Source organism: Ischnura elegans, chromosome 3 (assembly GCF_921293095.1).
Source record: "Ischnura elegans chromosome 3, ioIscEleg1.1, whole genome shotgun sequence".
In the NCBI taxonomy this organism is placed as follows: domain Eukaryota; kingdom Metazoa; phylum Arthropoda; class Insecta; order Odonata; family Coenagrionidae; genus Ischnura; species Ischnura elegans.
Genome location: NC_060248.1, coordinates 96581042 through 96603452, shown reverse-complemented (window position 1 = coordinate 96603452; position 22411 = coordinate 96581042). Strand labels below are relative to the sequence as shown.

General features: G+C 37.5%; 1 protein-coding gene across 1 annotated transcript; it reads right to left on the bottom strand.

Moving 5' to 3' along the window:
* Positions 1 to 9279: 9279 nt before the first annotated feature.
* LOC124156197 lies at positions 9280 to 14622 on the bottom strand. Its single transcript, XM_046530582.1, has 3 exons — positions 14231 to 14622; positions 11855 to 11922; positions 9280 to 10964 (listed from the first exon to the last, which is right to left on the bottom strand). The coding sequence occupies exons 2-3, from the start codon at positions 11903 to 11905 to the stop codon at positions 10260 to 10262; spliced, it is 756 nt and encodes a 251-aa protein (XP_046386538.1). The 5' UTR covers positions 11906 to 11922; positions 14231 to 14622; the 3' UTR covers positions 9280 to 10259.
* Positions 14623 to 22411: the final 7789 nt, after the last annotated feature.

Genomic DNA, 22411 nt, shown 5'->3' with positions numbered 1-22411 from the left:
TTTTCTTGCTCCGCTAAAAACCCGAGAAATATTCATTAGTATTATATTTACTTAATTCATTATCGGAGTGTTTTGGACATTCCTCTCTCAAGAATCTGTGGATGAGTTGTCACCACTACAATCACGGATAATACTAAGCTATCTTTCCGACTCTGAAAACATGCTACCCCAACAAGGTAAGTAGCAAGATAACCGATGGGGACCTTGGTATTCCTAACTTGTGACTTTTTTTCGAAACCTTTCGCCAAGAGTATTAGCCTTCCAAAATCCTACACGGGACTCCGAAAGGGACAGCTGCATACAGAGACATTATCGCACAGCTTTGAAAGCTGTAAAAAAGATAAGAAAGGGAATTTGACGCATCCAGTTTTCACATATGTGGCGCCTCTGGGTCTAGAAGTCTGGCTAGAAATTAAAGAGATTTGAGAGAAACTGGTTTCAGCTTATGAGAATCTAGTTATCGGTTAACCACGTCCATGGCATTGAAAACCTATATTTCCACTATCTTGTCTCGTATGGTTTAATGAGGGTTGAGATAACATTAAATTATGAGAGGAAAAACCTCTAATGCGTTACGTACAGTATTCTTTTGCTCACTCATAATTCTGTCATATGATTAATTAAAGGTTAGAAACTCTGTAAAACTATAAGCAACAAGCTGTCGCATGAAATGTCATCAACGCCATTAATAAATTAATGTCATTGGCATTTCCAACTTCGAAACTGTTTCGTTGTATAGCCTCATCTACTGGCAATTTGCTAACACTTACAGGAAATATCAACCAATTTCTAGTTAGTTGACAAGAATAATCGTAAATTCAATTTTTACGCTTTTCTTACGGTGGTATCACACCTCTTGAAATTGCATTTCACTCAGAGAGACCATTGAACCAATCATTGATAAAATTTTATCGTCACTCACGTCTAATTCCATTATACTTCACTAAATTGGTTTGCTGCGCCTGATTTTAAAATATTAGGTTTGAAGTAAACTGAAGAATTACTGCTATCCACATAAACAAAACGTAATTCATACTGATTAAACAAGGATTATAAAGACTATATACACCTTTTCATTCGATTCATGAGTTGAGCAGTGGTGAAAGGTACGCTCTATATTAATATACACCTATTGGTAACCTTCAGAATGGATATACGATACCTACAGGAAAATCGAAATTCCTACGAAAATATTTATGGTTGTAACTAGGGCGAATTGTCTTTGAATCTGAAATTCTTGTTAGAGTCTGAAAAAATTGTTTTTTTTGCGTTCCCTTGCATACATATATTGAATAAATTGTACCTGTTGACGATATGTGTTTCACGTCTTGAAATTAGAATATTTTCATGTACCGATGATAAAAAGTTTTGTTACCTCACATTATTCATGTAGCATACACAGACACTGTGAGCATGGGGAGAGCTATTAGGTAACATCTAGTAAACAATTTGCATCGGAAACTAGACCGACTGTCTTAGCGGATATTCATACGTCTATCGAAAATGTCTCTTCAATACGTCTGAGACGCATTAGCTATTGTTTACGAGGCTAATATGAGTAAATAACAAAAGGATAGCACTCAGTTATTGGCGCAATCTATAGGTGGAGTATATAATAAACCTACTTTTTCGTACGAAAATGAAATAGATGGGAATTTATTTGTATAATTCCATTCCCCATCATAGGAAATGAGCAAATACGAAATAAATATTCAACGCGCCACAGTCATTAAAGGAAGCATAGAGCTATGAAGTTCGGCCAAAGGTAACTATATTTTCTTCGATCCATTACTATTCATGACCGAGTTATACCATCGACATTATATCCTATTGGAGATCACTTGAATTATTCAAGTACGATGGAGTGGAATACGGAATGGTGGACGATGAAGTAAGAAAAATTGACATTTTGTTATAATTGATTAAAAAATGCTTTCCGAATGGCATTGCAGTCAGGTCATCGCCTCAGAGTGTGACTGCGTCGCACTTTAGACACTTAGTCATCTCAAATGTAATCTATAATCACTTTGTTCCTCTTTTCATAAAACGTTAAGTAAACAGTATGAGCCAATGATGATCTTTGGATGGCGAGGATGATGCCGATAGCCTACAACGTTGCAAAATAGAATCCTTGAACTAACGAAGTTCTTCATAACCTTACTGATCGGTGCATGACTAATCAGCAGTAACCAAGTCTTGCACATAGAAATAGCGTAAGGATCTCTGAAACCATGGAGACACATAAATGAGTCGGTTTAGAATTTAAAATATTTCCAGAGATTTGACACGCACTTAAGAAAAACTTCTGTGAGAAAACTGGTCGCAGGAAATATTTGGGGAAAATATTATTCACCAATATAACGCTAGTTCACCAACTTATAAATTTGAGGTTTTTATTAGTACTCCACGGGAATTAGATCCCACTTTGACATTGGTAACCAAAGCAAAGAAATAATTAAAGCCTACGCCACACAAGACAGTGTTTAAATTAAAGACAGAAACCGCACTAGTGTTTAGACGAAAATCAGACGATTACATATAGACATATAGATATATTCATATTGAAAGAGATGTAAACATCTGAAACGAATAAGGAATGTCATGTAATATTTAATGCAGAAGAGTGAGTCATTGATCAACAAACATTGTAGATACATACTATGATTTACCAGGGCTTTATTCCATTAATTTTTAGGCTTCAAATAAATTTCTCAAAAGGAGTATTGCATTGAAACTTCGCATGAGAGACAAAACATAAAGTTTTTTAAACATTTTTTACTCATTCACAATATAATCGTAAAGGTGACAAGTTTACGCTGAGTCTTCAGCTTCCGATGAGCCGGTAGTGTATTTCCATATTTCTTGGATTTGATTATCGAAAGAGACTGTAGATAGACTGTTGAGATACAAGTTTAAAAGAAAAATGCCAACAGAGATACGGTTATTCGATCAGCATCTCCTAGAATCGAACTAATCGAATAAATCAGATCGCCAGAGCTAAGTCTTCGCCGGTCTTCTAAGTTTTGCTGACTCTTTATAAGTGCACAAAAAGACAATGACAAATCGAGGCTGCTTCCACAAACATTCCCTTGAAATTTTTTCTTACTGGAAATTATCCGCAACAGGAGACTTTCTATTTTTTTCTTTCCACTTGTATGTATGTATGTACTACAGGCACCAATTACTAATTTCTCTTCGTTTTATAGTCAATTTTCTCGAAAAAGTACAACCCGAAGGAAGTAGTACGGGAATATGCCTACCAAAACTCCATCATGCATCTATTTTCAAAGGCACTGCACCATTTCACCAAAGGAACCCGAGGGTAACTGACATGCTCCAATATATATACAATATATTAGAAATAATACAGTTATTTTTACGTAGGAGTACAGTGAAATCGAAGAAAGTGATGTTCTTCCTACCCTTCAGGCATACATTTAGTGATTACTGAGGTGAAAACTCTTTGAGGTGCACCAACCAGTTTTTGAATGCGGCAACAAATACGACGCGGAAAAACCTCTGCTCTAACACATTTTTCTACCAACGGACGAAACCCTGGCTTGGCTTGATTTATAGCCCAGACTAGAGGAAGCATTATCCTAAAAACAGGAATTTTTGAACGGTGATATTTGGAGCTTATAAATCCACAGGAGTTTAAATTTACCTTCCCTTAATTCCCGGCATTGAAGCTCTTCTTTTTGCTGACGACAAGGTTCAAACCCAAGAACAACTGCAGAACTCCTCCAGCGGCAGATTGACGCTGAATGGGCTGAAAACTCACCGCAAATCCCAAAAAATGCATCCACATGACCTCCAGTCGCAGACCCAAATCCGAAATTGGAAATCCCATTTACTGTGTAAATAAATAAATTAAACGCAAAGAAACGGCCAAGTTTCTAGGAGCCGTCCAAGATAAACAAAACTAATATGGAATCATCACATCACCCGCTCCACAGCTAAGGCCAAAGCCGCAGCAGCTACCCTACGTCCACTGCTAAAGAAAAATTCTAAGCTGTCTCTCAAAACCAAACTCATCCTCCATAAGACGATTCTTAAACCTTAACTTACTTACGCGTCACCCATCTGGCTGATGGCTTCCAAAATTCATTTATCTAAAATATAGAAAAGTGAGAACGTTCTCATCCGAAAGATTGCCGCTCCTCTCCGGTTCATCAGAAACAAAGACATCCGCAAGGGTTTGTATGTAAAGCACTGATCCTTCATGAACTAAAAGAAAATTTAATCTAATTTAGAAACTCTCGGACCAAAAATTAAAGAAATTATTAATCTCTGGAATTACGCACCGGACGCAATGAAAAAGCACAGAACCCCTAATCCCGCATTCCTCCCTAACCATATCCCTTCCCCCGAAATAGTTTTCCACCAGCAAAGCTATAAACAAACATGATAAAACTTACCTACCTGAAACGAAAATATTAGAAACCCACTGGAGACAGGCAAAACGGCTGGGACTAGTGCAATAAAAACAACAGAAATTCCGGCGAGGCAACGCGGGTTTAAATTTCCAGCTCCATGAATTTCGTGAGTTTTGGATAATCATATCAATACTGGAAAAAAGGATAATATCAGTGCTTGCATCTCCGATGGACAATTACATATTATTGTAAATTAGTTTTGTCTTGAATGACACCAAACTAAGCAGAAGAAAATCTGAAGGGACATGCTCAGTACCAACATATATTTTAAAAGGTAAAATGCACATCTAAAATTTTGCAATAAAATGATAAATCACCGATTGAAGATGGTATGCGACACCTGAAGAATTACTTAAACATCTTTAATAAAATGGCAATAAATACAGGCTATTTATTTTGATAGTATGACTTTCCAAAGGGTGTACCATACAAGTAAAAGCTTAAGTCAACACCTTGAGGTGAAGGGTCGTTTTTCCAAGGAGAAATGTGTTTGAAGAAATAGTACGGTCAGCCACTGACTAAGAATTTCCCGACCTCCGATGAGCATCATAACAAAGAGCTCTGATTCACGATAAACAAACACTGGCGCACGGCATTCATCTTCTTCCAATAGGCGAATCAATGTGATGGTAAATATTTTTGCCGCCGAGCAAGTGCGTTCTCATTTATTTATTGATCGGCCTAAATATCTTATTCACGATAAGACTACCGAGATAATCACCTGAAATGAGTCACAAAAAATTCTCGGCGTTATTATAGGTCGGGAAAGGCGCGTAAATGGATTTTGACCACATGCAACAAATCTTGATTGGTCGCAGTCATAAAAATAATGAATGAGTCGGTTACCCGAGCGCACTAAATAAGCGCAGTTAATTTTGCACTTTCACTCAAATGTTATTTTCAATATTTTTGCATGTTTATGTAACGTTTCCATGGTTTAGTTGAGGATTAATAGGGTTTTAAATCTTTTTTTGAAGTTTAGAATGAAATAAATATAAAGAGTCGACGTACCTCGAGCGGGTAATTGACATGGAAATATCAAAACTTTTATGTAAAATTAATGAGTAAATAATGAAATTTGAGTTTGTATTTTTGGAGCAGTATTATTGTATCAGATACGGAATAACAGAAAAAAACCTGGCATTTTACGTATCATAGCACGAAGCGCCGTGCTGTGATGCGTAAAATGCCAGAGACTCGGACGCATAGTCAACGAGAACGTTGAATTTTACTCGAGCACAAATCCAAGTCGCCATGCCCGACGGTTCACATTGGCATGCGACTGATTCACAGTTTCATCAGATGTCAATGACTCCGTGACTAGCTTTGGAAACACATGACCACAAGAATGCGCAACCAGCGTATTTGTGTCCATCCAATTACTGCCCTGCGAGTGGAGCATGTTTACAAAGTAACTCATTCAGCCCGAAATAAAAATTTAATAGGGTTTCAGTTTATTTTTGTTCAAAACATTCCTAACACTTAAAATTATAGAATTTGAAAGAGTAATGAAATTGTATAATAAGCTCTTATAAAAAAAATTTTTTTTTAAACCAGCCTTTATATTTAGATTACAGGGGATGAGCAACGTTTATATATGACACAAAGCAAAAAAACTCAGTGACCCCGAAAAACCAAAAGTGACGTATTAAAAAAGTCACTATATTTATTAAATTTTCAGTGAATGGTAAGCCCCCTATGTTTCAAAATGCCACCCCTATGCTTTTAAATGCCTACTATGTGGATATGCCTAAAGTGGATAACTTTTACTGTGGTCGCAAAACACGAAAATCGACCATTTGGAACTTCTTAGATCAAAAACATGTTTTGGGGGCTATAGGTTGACTTGGGGGTGGTTAAAGGGGGGTTGGAGAGAAAAAGTTATATTTTCATGTATTGTCATCGGAAATGAAGAAGTGTGCAAAATTTCAGCGTTTTTGCTTCACAGGAAGTGAGTCAAATTTGAGTTACAAGATTTGTACCAGACAAACAGACAAACAAACAGACAAACAGACAGGTTGGTGAGTTGATATAAAGGCTGGAAAAATGCTACTCTACAGTTCTTTAAATTTGATGCATTTGGTTCATTTTTAAACTTCGCAGAGATGGCTTCAAGTTAAAACCCGAAGGAAATATTCCCTCGATTTCTACTTTCACTGCTTATTTAAAGAAAAATCCTCGAATTTATTCGACAGGTTTTCCGTGAAGCCTTTCACTGGATGTGATCCTGAGTAGCTATATTTTCCTAGCCATCGCACGACGAAGCTCCAAAATGATACGTAAAACCTTCTTGGTCACTGCGTGTCATCTCTGGAATACCCTGCCCAAAAATATAAAAAATTGTACTTCTGTTGCAAGTTTTAAGATAAAATATTATTATATGTTACTTTCTGACCACTAAATTTTGTTATAAATTTGCATATAGTAGACATTGTGTTCGCATATTTAATAATAATATTTTAGCGCAGTTCTTCTATTGTTAACTTTGATGTATGTATGTATGTACAAAAAGTGTGCATGGTTTTTTTTCTAAATGGGCTACAGGACATTTAATAAATTATTCATTCAATCAAAAATATCTTCTTACAAGCGAGCCATACGAAAATGTACTCACATTGATCCATTAACCATAACTCTTAAGAGTGAACAATAATATGACAATACAAGGATTCTAATTCTATATCTCAAGTATAACCGTGACCTGAATTGTCAATATAGTCTAAAATATACTTGGGTTTCTCCGTAAATACGCAGCTAAGCGAGGCGAGAGTCAAAAATACGTCGCGCACAGATTTAGAAATTAGATTCCCAATTCTATATTTTTTTTCGATAACACGACGTAATGGTGTACTGGCTTGTTTTATTCGCAGTGCGATAAGATTATTCCAAGCCTGTTCCAACCGAGTGCGGTAGACAAACTGCTCTCTGATAAATAACTTGACAGGGCAAGAAGTAATAATACGATTATCCCCCTCCATCAAATTGAGCGCACTTATTTAGCCTTTTCCCTACCGTACACGTATATATACGTGTGGACGTTTCCTGACCCGGGAGACCACGGGCGTATATATACGTGTGAGATTTTCCCGGTCAAGAAAACGAAACCCGTATATATACGTTTTCGAGCTCTCCCTCTTTCAGGACGGTCGTGGGTTTAGGTCGCCTTTGTCTCGGGACCCAACGCTTCGGGGTTTAGGATTAACCCTCCGAATCCGGGAGCAGGTACCCGGACCCTTCGTCTTTTACAACCCCCTGTGTTCCACAAATTTATAAATTAAAGACTCACTAACGCTAGATTCAAAAAATGCTTAAGCTGAATCTTATTCCTTAAATTATACACTAATTAAGGAAAAAAACTGAAATGGCTTTTATGCCAGATTTATAACTGAAAACCAACAATTAGTTTGCTCTCCTTGGTATAAATGCACATTCAGGTTATCTAGAATTCCGATTCAACGCTGGTAACCCAGAGAGTTTATTAGCAATAATGTCCAAGAAATATTCATATCCGCTGAGCTGAAGTGATTAAACTGGCAGGCATTAATTAAATAAATACTCATCCTTCATTGCAAGGGCACAAAAACTAGGTATGCGAGGACGCGCTCCACTCCAAGTATAGCGGTATTGGAGGAGATTTCAAAAATAATCAAAACTAAATAAAATGCTCCTTTTACAAATTAATCATTTATTGTAAAATAAATTATATACTTCAATATTCAATTAAACAGGCAGATGATATTCCAGAGTTAAAACCTAAGTCTCCAAAATAAAATAGACGATGCCTCAACCAGGGATGGCAATAGAAACTAAACGAAAGTCAAAACTTTTCAAGTTTCGTTCCCAGGAGTGAAATGTAGAAAAGAAAAGCAATGGATTTAAACCTGGGGAGCTAAACTTTGCGTCGAAACGAAATCGGAGTCAAAACTACATCAGTTCGAAACTAAACTAAATCTCTGGGACGAAACGAAACGTAGATAATGTTTCGCACCGGATGGACCACGTGCTTCACCTTCGAACGGTTTAGTTCGACTCCCACACCGAGTACGAAGTATGGTTGAATGAAGTAGAGGTTCGGCTTACCGCCATTATATGCATAGGGCACACACATTTTTACCACTAACAGGAGAACGGTGAACGCAAACCGGCCATTCGATTTTTAAGCTCAATGTTTTAACATCTCTACACGCATTTCAAACGTAATGGGTCGAAACTATTCTCTCTTATCCCCCTCCATTCAACTTTTTGGATCGAAACTTAACTATTAGCAGCGGAGTTTCGATTTATTTAGTTTCATTCCCGGGAGTGAAGTTTCATCCCGGATCGAAACTAAACTCCTTGGTGATTTTAATTTCGTTCGGGAACGGAACTAAACCTAGTCCTCGTATTTCCGTTTCCCTCCGGGTCGATACGAAACATTTTCGTTTCGCTTCACTTGCCATCCATGGCCTCAACGGCTCGCCTAGATTAAAGTAATTCTACGTTGGCTACACTCGATAGGCCACTCGATGAGACTTGAAGGCCAGCAAGGACGATAACCTGTCTATATTTGCGATAGTCTTCAATTTTATAATTTTGCGATAGCACTAATAAGTTATTTAGTTGGTACCTACTGAAATTTGGCTAATTGAGTACATGTTATTTGGGTATTTCTGCATTCTCAGTTTAAAAGATGGGAAAAGATTGTTTGTTTATGTCCGCACTATCTTTCAAATATTATCAAATAATCCTCTGTGACTTGACGTAAATTTGCAATGTAGGATATTATTAGGAAGGTGTGAATTATACGAAAGATTCGATCCGGACTTAGAAACTTCAACATGAAAAAGATTCACAATCCATTAAGTAAATAATATTTATTACAAACAAAATTCATTTATTCTGACATAGAAAGACATACAAAAATAATTTAACAAGACATAAACAGATGGGTAGAAATTTTTCTAAGAGAGCATTCCAGCAAATATTGACGACATTCTTTCATACTTGTCCTTTTATTATTGTTTGTTACTTTTATCCGAATCACAATACGATCAAATAAAATTATTAGGATCTGTATTTTAGCTTAATCATTAGGCAGCATAAAGAATTAATACAAAACCTTAATGATAATTTCAATGAGAGAGGAAATACTCATGTATTTTACAACCAGAAACAGAGTCTGCTTGATACGATACGCAGGTTTTGAAATCACATATTTCCGTATTCTATCGATTGGATATTTACTAAACATAAGAGCTGTTGATAGACGGGGTAAAATAACTCGAAGTCCGGGTCCAAAACAAATAAATAACGCGAAGTCTTGTACCAAAAAAATAACAAATAAATGGCCAGAAAAAAAGTTTTATATTACCCCATGTGTAATAAATTTGACAAAAACTTTGGTTTAACCTTTTTCAGGGCTAAATATAATTCAAAATCCTACCAAAAGAATTTCCCATCATCTCCGGCCTTAAGATAGTAAAAACAAGCATTCAGACCCATTCAGAAAATCTTCTACCTTTTATATAGCCACCGCTTTTAATAAAATTCCTTGAATTTTCAGCAAGCCCCGATATATTCATGATATCGTATTAACTTTCGAGGACAAAGGTCAAGGATTTATCAGTTACTAAACAGAAGATGCCTACGACCGGAGGCTATATCATTTACGGGTCTATCCATCAGTCTCAAGAGGAATTTCACCAATGAAAGAGCGAGCATTGTCCCTTTAACTATCATCAGCTCCGTTCCTAAACCCTTATATACGAAGGTCACATGCGCAGCGCTACGGATCCGTCCATTAAGTTAGGTTTCTTGGAGACTTCAATTACCCACGAAAGCAGTTCAAAGTTGAGCTCTCTGAAATGGCAGCTGTATCCTTGGCTCCAGAGCCCCTCTCCCCAAACCCAAACCGCTTCTTTTGATGTCATTTATATCCGAAATGGTGGGTTTGACGCCCAGCAAGGCCAATTTCTGTCGCAGCTTCCAATTCCCCAGCACATCACCGTCTTCGGGGCCGTACCCGACAGCCTTCCGCAAAGGTCTTTTCTTATCCAGCATATTGCCATCTCTCAGAAAACCGCTGTATTTTGGCATTGCTGGTGTTTTCATAGGATTCCAGCCGCAGTCGCAGTGGACGACTTGGGGAAGACGGCGCTGCGACAGCAGAGGCGATCCAGGAGGTCCGGCGAACGCACCGCGCCTGAGATACGGGGCTGCCTTCACCGCGTTGTTAATGGCAGCAATGGCAGCAGCGCTCTTTCTGGCGAGGATTTTCTCCTGCACCTCCCTTCGCCTCTTCTCAGCAGCGAGGCGGGCGCGGAGGTATCCCGCCCTGAGACGTCCCCTGGCAAATCCACTGATCGCATCCGATATGATCCCTCTCGGAGCTCTCGACTTTCCACACGAAGCATCCTCCATGCCATTTTCATCTATGTAACAATTGTCATCTTCATCTAGTCCTTGAAGGCTCCTCTCCAATCGACCCGCGCTCTGGTTCTCGAGAAAGTCGAGCTCTGTGCTGCTCGGGTCTCCACCGTGAACCGCATCCTGCAAGTTTTTCAACAGAACACACATTTAATTCGTGGGAAATACAATTTTGAGGGCGGAATTTTCTTAGGAGACGGCAATAGCGTAATCCTATAACCAATTCACCATGCACAATTGAAGAATTTATGCCTTTAAACGCATCACCACTGCCTCTCTATAGATTATTGTCGGTGGAGAAAATTGTGTCAAGAAATTTTAATTCAAAATAGCTGACGCTGGTAGAAACCAAAATTACCAATTATGTTTTGGTCGACAACGTACCATTTGTAAACTTCATAACATTTGCGCCAAGCGCTCTGATTGGCCTGTTGCCGGATCCTCTGGAAAACTCATGGCCTCAAAGAGATTTAGTGATGTCCTCATTGTCACTAATTATTCTCACCATGAAACCGATTCTTCAAGTAATAATTACGAACCATTACTTAGAGAGCCAAACTGATTCCGAATATTTTTTAACTCAAAATTTATCAAAAGAATATTGCGCTCCTAAAGAATGATATGAAAAGAAAATAACTTCGTTCGAACTCCCTCGCCCTGGGGAAAGACAGTATTAACGGCACAGAGATATGAATTGAGAATGAGTGATAGACCACATAATGTCTTCAGTTCTAGCTTCCTCATGGATATGCAAATAGAGATGGACACATTGGACGTGTTGCTATAATGCCAAAGGCTGAGAAAATTTAAAACAAAAAAGGAGTTAATCTTATTTTAATTACTGTGCTAAGCAAAAATACTATTTATTTCGGCCTTAATGGGGGAAAATACTTTTTTAAAGTGGATAAAAATCCACCCTGTTGCCAGGTGAGCAAATATTTTCATAAGAATGTGGAGGAAACTCACCCTTTAGGGGAATTCATGATAAGATCTTAATTTCACATCACTATTACCTGATGGATGACAGTCACAATGATGAGGACTAATAGCCATGGCGTAGACATATGAATCCAGGATACCTCTGAAAATGTCGAAAAAAAACAATAAAATTTTCTAGACTTTTGAAATTGCGCATCTCACACACATATCACTATGTTTAACTCTAACTACTCGTAATAATAGTAATATACATTATGTAATGACTATTGTTTCTAGGCTATCAAGTAATCCCAACAAAATCAGTAGAGAAGCATAAGTACGAAAAGTTATTTCGAAGATGCTGTAGATGACTGCACTCTTGAAAGTAAAGGTTTTAGGAAAGTATTACACCGTCCCCGAGTTATTTTTAACTAGCAATTTATAAAGTAGAAAGGGAGAACCAGAATTCGTAAATCTGGTGTCATTGGCAAATTCATGGGCTCTAGAAAGGTACAAAATACTAAAACCTAATTACTAAAACTTGGGGGAGCTTTAGCCTTTAAATCTCATGGGCTCCGGTATAAATCCCGGCTGAGGCAGAGTTATATCAGATCGCATGATGCCTTATTGAACGATATGTGAGCGACACTCCAAAGTCAGTACTCCGTCCACTGGAAAAAATCGTTAAGCTGTGGTCACCTTGGCGCCTTCTTAAGATCACGGTAATGCCGTCACCGGGTTTCTTTCCACCCTTCCTTCCCTATAGATTCAATGATTTGAGTATACGATCGCCTCATCCAAATACCCATCTGCCTATGTTGGGACAGTTGCATGTTCTCTTTCATTAACCTCAAAATGCTACATAATTTTCCATTTCGCTTCGATGTCTCAAGGCAGTTTCAGCGTTCATTTCACATATTTATCAGAGGACAAATTAAACGATGCTAACGCCAAGATCATCAGCAATTCTTTCATCTTCAGAGGCTACCTAGAATTCACTCGAAAAGCCTTACTCCCTCGGCAGCATCTGCCGTCCAAACAAGACACCTAAAGTAATATCGGATGTCACCCTTGCAAGATTTCCTAATGGAGATTCACATTCACCATTCGAAATAATCACAGTAAATCACAAGCAGGACAGATGAACGCCTACGCATAAATTATCATAGGGTTAGCCTAATATCATTTTTAAACAATGAAATTTCAGAGAAATATTTTCGCTGATAATGTCATGAGGGAGAAAAAGTTAATTAATTAAGAATTTGCAAGACAGATCGACGATCCCAAAGTGCGTCAGGAGGTCAAAGTATGCCACTAACACACATACAAAAACATTAATAGGATTAGATAAATAGTATATTACTACTTTTCCTCTTCTATTCTTGACCTTGTTCAATTAACTTTTTATGATGTTTCATGGAGTTCAGGTCAAATTGAAACCAAGTTATAGCCAACGTTTCGATTTATGTAAAATCATCCTCAGGGCTATGAAAGTGAAAACATGAACAATATAAAATACAAAGATGACAACGATATACAATAGTTTTACATAAAAATGTTATGATCGCGTTTTTTTACAGTAATATAATTTAAAGTATACATATATATATATAAGAACAGAATATAATACACAAAAAATTTTGACATACCTCTTAACTTTGTACTTTTTATGTAAAACTATTGTATATCGTTGTCATCTTTGTATTTTATATTGTTCATGTTTTCAATTTCATAGCCCTGAGGATGATTTTACATAAATCGAAACGTTGGCTATAACTTGGTTTCAATTTGACCTGAACTCCATGAAACATCATAAAAAAATTAATACGATTGTAAAAGTTTCACTCGAGGAAGACATTACGAATGTAATAAAATTTTAAAAAGGAGTCGGAATGGGCTGGTTTGACAGCCTTTTAACGTTGGAGTGATAGATGCACATCGCTCTATTACTAATTATCACGATGATGCCATGGTGGAAACAGCGCTTCCGGCGGCATTCCTCTCAACTGGTCAGTGACCACGTCATCGAATCAAATGAAGCCCACACGGAAATAACTGATACGGTTGATGTCATTTATGACGAAAGCAAGGGGATAATGATAGTCATGATTACCTACAAAAGCAATCTCTCGCAATTACATTAATATCGAACTGGAAAAAATAGACGTTTAGGGGCTTGATCGTGCGAAATTTTTATTGATACTTATTATTTTTTAATCGGTGACAACTTCTAAAAATGGTTCACAATTAAATCTATTGGGCTTAACGAATGACAAGACGCCGACATTACTCTCGTGATAGTTTTGATAAACCTAATTCTTAGAAATTCTAAGAAGTTATGAACTTTTTAAAAATCTTTGAAATATTACATGCTTGAATAATAAAACCACATATTTCTATCCGGAAAACTGAAATTATTTCCCTTATTACTGATAATTTTAAGGTAAAATTATTACTTTAGTAGCACTGACCTTATATTATAATCCAATGATGAGTCCTTGAAACACTATGTCGAGATATTTTCACGGTCATTCAGCGTGCGTAACTCCGTCAAGTCTTCAATGCCGGTCGGATAGGGAATCACTTCCACACGAAGAGAAAACCTCATTAAACAGACGTTAACAAGTCACCCGCCCATTGACATAAATTCATTTCCATCCGAAAGACGAAGGGAAGGGGGAAAAATAAGAGCATACGGCCCCGCGGCTTGGAAGTCCAAAACAGTGACGTCAGTAGGTACCTACACGGCTGCAATAAAGAGGTCGTTTTGTAATCAACCGCTGGATAAAATGCTGGTCAAGCAGAATTTAGTCCAGAGAGCTCGACTTCAGATATTCTCGAACAGTCGCCACCTAGTAACCTGAGGAGTTTCAAGTACGAAGGGTTTATTATATGAGCGGCTAAAATCTTATGATAGCGAAAATTTTGAGGGTAAATTCTTCTCGGTATTCCCACCGGATTAACTTCTCCATAATGGCCAACGTTTCAAGCTCCAACTCTGGGTTCATCCTCAGGGCTATGGTGGCTATTAACTCATATATTGCCTCATGCTCTTACTTGGTACTAAATGGGCTAATAACATTTTTAAAATGATTTTCATAAAGGTTTGATGATTAATAGAACACTTACATAGTTTACTATAGTCACGTTGTCGTTTCTTGGGTTGCACTGCATTTTCATTTATATATAAATTAGTTACGTAATAATCACCCTGAACAATTTCCAGTGGCTAGGTTGCTATCGTAGATTTCTGGACGTTTCACACCCATGAACATGTTAAACTGAGGATGAGCCCCAAGTCGGAGCTTGAAACGTTGGCCATTATGGAAAAATTAACCCGGTGGGAATCCCAAGAAGAGTTCACCCACATCATTCGCCGGGAAAGCATCAAATCATATTTAGCGAATTTTTTTTAATCAGCGAGATAACTTCCACCAGAGAATCATCGCTATCATGCAATCGTGTTCACAAAATTAATCATTGTGATAATTTCTCAGTCTACGATTCAACCAGAACGTTGATTAGGATAATTAAATTTTGACATAAAAGATTTCTTCATTAGCCAATGATAACGGAAGGCCTCAGGCCAAGTTTAGAGACAAAATACCAGTTTTTCAAAAATTTAAGCTCAATTGAAAACTCGTCAGTTTTAAATCTGCATAATGCTTTCGTGTAAATTCATGGGTGTTTGGCAGAGGGCGAGTTTAATGTTCGGCTGTAAAAAGTATACATTAACCAGTGCACGAATAAGTTCTAAGTGAGAGTTTCAATAAATCCTGCATTGCTACATACACCACATGACAGTAAATGGCAAACGCACAATTATAGAAAGAAAAAATAACACCAAAAATATTGATAAAAATAATTAAAACTGTATAGCATTAGTACGAGATTACTCGTATTAACTACAGGATACAGCGGTGAGAACTAAAAAGAGAAAATTCAAATAGCTGAGGCAAGATAAAAGCACACATCATTTAATATTTCTAGCGAGAGCTGCGATTCCTTCGAGGTATTTTTCAACTGCTACTATCCCTAATAATCTGAGGAGAGAATCACATTTTCAAATCACTGCAGTCGATTGGATTAACTTTCCTTTCGTGTGCATTCCGCAGGTAAAACAGTGCGCGAACGACAAATTACTCAGAATTTTTAGAAGTCTCCTTCGCACTTGCTCAGCATTTCAGTCTGAATTTTGCTCATCGCCCAAGGAAAGATTTTAAATATTAAATCCAAATGTCAATTATTCGGCACCTTGGGACAGCAGCCATGTTCATCGCAAAAAAAAAACATTATAATCTTGGCAATTCAATGCCGTGCTGGTGGACTTAGTTTCGCTATGAGTAGTAATGCTATGAAGGGCCATCAATAAATACGAACCGCGCTCATCTTGGTACCTCACATTTTCGAATGCAATACAGCTTCTAGACTGCCACTTTATTACCAACCCTGATATTGAGTGCAACGTTAAAAATTACACAAGCGGGAAGAGCAGCTGGGCAAGTCTTTTAAGGGTATCTAAGCACACCTGCCACTGTTTTCAAAATCTGAGAATTTTTTTAGGGATCAGGGGAGGCCTAAGTTTCACTTGGCCTGAAAATCATTGAGATTTCAGAAGATAGGTATATTTTCTGTGAATTGCATTAAGGACCGCATCGCGAAATTAAATGGATGTCATGCCATATTTTTTCTGATATTTGTCCATTTTCTTTGAACAACACATGGGTCTCTCCATAGGAAATTGCATTAAAAACCGAACATTCATACTGAATATCATAGAAAGAAAGAGGGATTGAAAAAGTATAGATTGTGCCACATCTGCCGTGCAAACAGAAGTAGTATTACAGGCGAGATTTCAACGGTTTGAACTGGCGCCCAATGCATAAGTATTTGAAGAGCTATTAATTTTTGGGCGTAGTAACTATATTTAACTTTAGTCGTGCATTTGATAGTTGAGGTGACTTCTTTTTACCAGTATACAACCACTTATATTTCACAGAATTTTTCACATACTGCACCTTGCTCGTCGATAAAAGTTCCTCTAAGTACCACTGCAATTTGACTAAAACTAAAGCCTAATGCTGTTTTCCTTCGTTTAAAGATATGCATTATTTAGAGCGATTTCCAAAGAATGAGACGGTGAAACAGACCCCTTTCGAGCCAAAGCTAAGAGCCAAAGACGATTCGGATGATGACTCCGATATAACGATGTTTTTACCTTTATCATACGGAGAGACATCCGATGAAGAGCGTATTAAAGAAGTGTAAATACGAGAACCTTCACCAGCGAAAATTAACACCGTAACAACCCTCAACATGAGATAGTATTACAATGGATTTAAAATGATTTCATTAACAAGCCAAACAGAACCAAGGTCATGCACATTGACAACAATAGATATTGACAATGTAACACAGACATTGGCAACATCAGACATTGACAAAGTTACGCAGATATTGAAAAAATTAGGCCCGTTAACATTTTTGTGACAATATTTTCAGTCAAAAGGAAGAATTGATTGTTTTCCAGACTTATTTGCCTGCTTCCCAGTCCGATGAGAATTTCATTTTTATTGCCTTTGACGAAATCTGAGCTTTCCATGGTGTTGACCACAGAAAGTTCTGATTTGTTGTGGTGTTGTTCATGGGTGTGAAACTTCTGTCATCGTTCAATGGCTATAGACTGAGAACTCCACGTAAAAATACATAGAAATACATAGTACTTAGAAATCTATGATAGCAACCTAGCCACTGCAAATTATTCGAGGTGATTATTACGTAATTAATTATGCATAAATGACAATGCAATGCAACCCAAGAAACGACGACTTGATTACAGTCAACTATGTTAGTGTCCAACTTATGATGAAACCTTTATGAAAATCATTTTTAATGTGTTATTAGCCCATTATCCAAGTAACCAACCACGTAAGAATGGAGCCAAGTTAACCAAGTTAAAGTTGTTAACCAAGTAATTTGAGTAAAGAAGTTTGTCGGTCCATGTGACGGCGGGGATAAGTCCTCACCTACCGTACCGAAGGTCGCGGGTTCGAGTCCCGCCTGGATAGGTTTCCCCTTCCAGGACATGGGTGTGTGAGATCGTCTGTTGCTGATTGTTCAAACTGCCGATGTGAAGGCCTCATTGCGCTGTTTTCGGGGGTAATTAATGTTACATGAGTAATATGTGAGTTAATAACCATAAAAAAGTGGGTATGACGTGTGGATGCGATGTAATAAGATTTAATATCTTTAATTAGATATTTATACTACGAAAATGGGCAACACAGCTCATTGAGGTCTCGGAGAATCATTGGCGTTAAATTTGTACACTGACCTCACTAATATTGGACATCATCTCCGTTCTGCTCACCATGTCTATAGCAATAACCTCATGAATATGTTGCGTGAGTGAAAAGTTCAACCTCCGAGGAAGCACCAGTCAAAGATAAAATTTGAATGAGAATGGGGAGTTTGACAAGCGGGTAAGTGAGAACGTTTTGCTTATGAAATCGAAGGACATGAGATTACAGCATCTTCGTTCCGATAATAGCATCTCCATCCTATATTCAAGTTTCGAAATTCCACACCCTTTCAGTCCTCTCCGCGTGTCTCAGCGAGAAAGTGGGCGTGGCATATAATATTGACGTTAATTACTTACTACAACATGAATAATACCAACCAATTTCATTAAATGAAAGAATCAAGTGGAGAGGGTGGAAAAATAAAAGAAGTGGTGGAATAGAGCTTTTTCCAATTCCCTTGTTGTTAGCACTGTAAATTGCCATCATATGCAAAACACTAAATTTCAAATCATTCGGACGCATTGCAGTTATAAGACTGGTCTCCAAGTTCCAGCCACGTCGAAACTAGTTGACAGCTAAAATAAAGTTTGTGGAATAGTACTGTGTTTTGTTTCACCATGAATGGCCTCCAAGTTGTTTTTGCTGAGACAAACGGCATCACCCAATATAGTAGTTAAATAAGGAAAACCATTTGTCCATGCCGATACGCATTTTCATAGCTCAGCTTATCAAACGTCACGCACAACGAAAAATACGCCGAGTTTAGTGAAACGAAGGAACAAGCGTGTACCGTGTGAATAAACCGTCTATGTTAGGTACGACTGTAACATGCAAAACAAAAAATTGCCATTGTAACATGTAAGGCATATAATGTGTCTGAGTTAATTCATAACATCAAAAATAAAATGAAAACATTAGCATACTCTTGTGATTTAACTAAGCATGCGATAAAGCAAAAAAATATCATTTCGTTTCCAATGAGAAAAGGCAAAAATATGAATGGCAGAGAAAATATTCCGATGGTTTCGCGAGGTGTAAAAAACCAACCACATTATTCTTGAAAACAAGCTTACGTACATATTACCAAAAAATTCTATTTTCCTTTCACTCGTTTTCACCAGAAAATGTGCCTTACAGAGCAATTAAATTGTGTAATACTTATTAAAAGACATGAGTTACCAGCTGCATGTACTTTTATGATAGTATTGCAATTCATAGCAACAAAAATTAGTAAAAAATATTTTTAATCAAGTTTAAATCCATTTCTAGTAGCATTGATAATAAACTGTCTTCAAGATTCTAGGAGTACTACGACTAAGGAGTATTTCCCAAGGAGTCATTCAACAATAGCATAAACTTTTAATGCAGGTCAATATTTTCCCATATTATATGAAATTGGAGCCTTTATCAAAAAATGACTAATAAAACCTTTTAAAAAAGTTGAAGAATAAATCCTACAGCACGCCTTACCACTATCACCTAAACTTTTCCTAAATGTCTATGCTGCGATAGGCGCCAGTACATTTTAGCCAGCCATTGTATACATAATAAGAGCCCTACTCGGAGAAGTTTGGAAGCTGGAGACTTTGCACAGTACAAGTCACCAATGTGGTAACCATTATAAACATGAAACAATTATTATTGCCGGCCTCGGTGGCGGTGGGGTAAAGTCCTCGCCTGCCAAACCGTAGGTCGTGGGTTCGAATCCCGCCTGGGTAGGTGATCCCTATCCAGGGCATGGATGTTTGTGTTGTACTTTGTTCATATTGGAAACCCTCGTTGTAAAAGGCCGTTATGTGCTGTTCACGGGGGATGTGATAAATAAAAAAAACCGTACCTCCAGCCTCAACGATAGCGTCATAGAAATCTGTATGGATGAATAAACTAACACAAGTTTTAACGTACACGAGAGAAGTCAGATACCTAGGACCATAAAGTGGAAACTACGAGTTTCAGCCATCGGAGTAGAAAAATATAGAATATAAGAGAAAAGCATACCTTCCATGCAACACAAAACAACGGAATAGATATTCCGGATATTACAGAAGTACATCAAACTATTCTCAAACAAAAAACGCAAATTCTACACATCCATGGGAATTGTGAAGGGAAAGATGTATTAGATACGGTAGGTGTGTTCTTACTTATGTTACTACTACTTACTTGTTCTTACTTAAATGCCATAGGTGTGAGGAAATCTACGAGAGTGAAACAGGCCGAATATTATAAAAAACAAGAGGCCAGAAGTACAGTGCCGCAATTAGTTTAGGCCACCTTGAAAAATTAGCACTCGCTGAGCATGTCGCGCGAGGACACGTTATCGGGGTTATAAATCAGTCATCCTGACCAAAGACCATCGTTTACAAACAAGAATGTATTACATAACTGATAACTTCAGGCTTGACTCTGTGAAGCCTCTCCATCATCATCATCACTGGTCAACAATCCTAGGATTGGTTTGACGCAGCTCTCCACTCAGTTCTCCTATCAGCTAATCTTTTCACACCTACGTATTTCTTCTCTTTCACATCCTTGAAACCTCTCCATATATTGGATATAAAAGAATAAACCCGACCTAAAAGGGTGAACCTTACAAAGTTTTACTATTTAATTTCCAAGAATGTTTTAGATAATCCCTGGAAATAAGAAACACCCAGGGAATTTCAATATAGACTTCAGGCAAATAATTAATGATAATTTAAAAAACAACAATTAATTCCTGGATTCAAATATTGCTGAGAAATAAATTAGCACCCGAGAATATTCCTCACCAACCACCTTCCCCTTTCCATGGCAATGAATGCATAAATTGATACGCAATGTTCGGAATCCATCAGCCCTGAAGACATCTCCAGCAAGGGAGAAGAAACATCGGCTATTTTAACAACACATGGGTAACCCCAAAAGCATTACAAAATGATTTAACATATGCTTTTATAGAATTGATTAAAATTGAAACCATATATCTCGACCAATTAAAAGCCAAATATGTGCTCGCAAAGTAAGAATTCTGGCCATGGGGGAGCATCTTATTCTTTCACAAGAAACATGGATAAAGCCTAGTTGGAACAATTATTACAAATTATTATTTAAATAATAGGCAATCCGCTCAATTGATGTCCGTTTCTTAACCCACCTATCAATGGATGAAGCAAAATATAAGCATAGGTTCGTGACAATATTGTCACCAATTTTCACACCCAAACATACAGGAATCAACCAGTTTATCTGCAGTTATATCTTATATGTATGCAAGCAAGCGTCGATTTCAGCAGAAGATGTATCGGAAATATAAAATATGGTTTATCAGTGACAGCGAATTCGGTTCGGTTCGCGGTCACTGATACACCGAACCGAAATTCTATTGTTTCGTGTGGAAAGAAATCAAAAGAATCCATGATAAGGGTGATATTAAGAAAAATCATAGAGGGTGGATAAAAATCAAATAGCTTTATGATGCATGTGCAAGACTTACGACCAAACAATAGGCTTTAAACGAAATTATCATATTTTTAACACATATATTTTGCAAAAGACAAAGAAATGCGATTACGAAAACGTGCACTCAACACGCAGTGGCCTGGCTATGCAATGAAACTTATTTAGTATTTCTGGCATTAATTTTTTCGAGCATATTTACTAAGCAAATTTAGAGTATGATACCAGTATTTTTAAAAAGGAGTAATGCATGTGTTACACACCATTTTTCCTGATGTTTTTTAATCATATTCAATATTTTTCAAAAATTTAGATATAATACTCCATTATTTCTTGCTTCACGAATACTTTCAGAGGTGACTGCCCTTTCATGCAGATGCATTGCGCAAAAAGTATTTTTTTTTAACCAGTCATGCACCGCTTCCACACCATTTTGCCTAAGGTATTAAATCAGATTTAATATTTGTCAAACCTTTAGCGCTAATACTGGAATACTGGAATTATTTCTTTCTTTTACGAATACTAACAGAGGTGAATGCCCTTTCATGCAGATGCATTGCGCTATAAACTTAAAACGCATCAATTGACATTTCCGAAAGATAATAAATAAAAGAGTTTCCTCATCTCTTCAACTTCTGTCCAAATTGCACGGCATACCACCGTCGACGCTGCTGATATTTACTATATCGGAACGCTTCGTCGTTATCTTTCGCAACGCGATTCGGGAACCCAGCGAGTCACGAACGCGGTGTCAATCCGTGATGGATTTTCGCCCATCACAGTGCTACTTCTAGTCGGGGACCGGAAATAAAAATCACCAAGATTTTCGAAACATGAGTCAAGGATGCAGAAGGACAAATGCGTGGGGTACAAGAAATGTCAGGGGGAAGTAAATCGTTTAAAATGCTCACC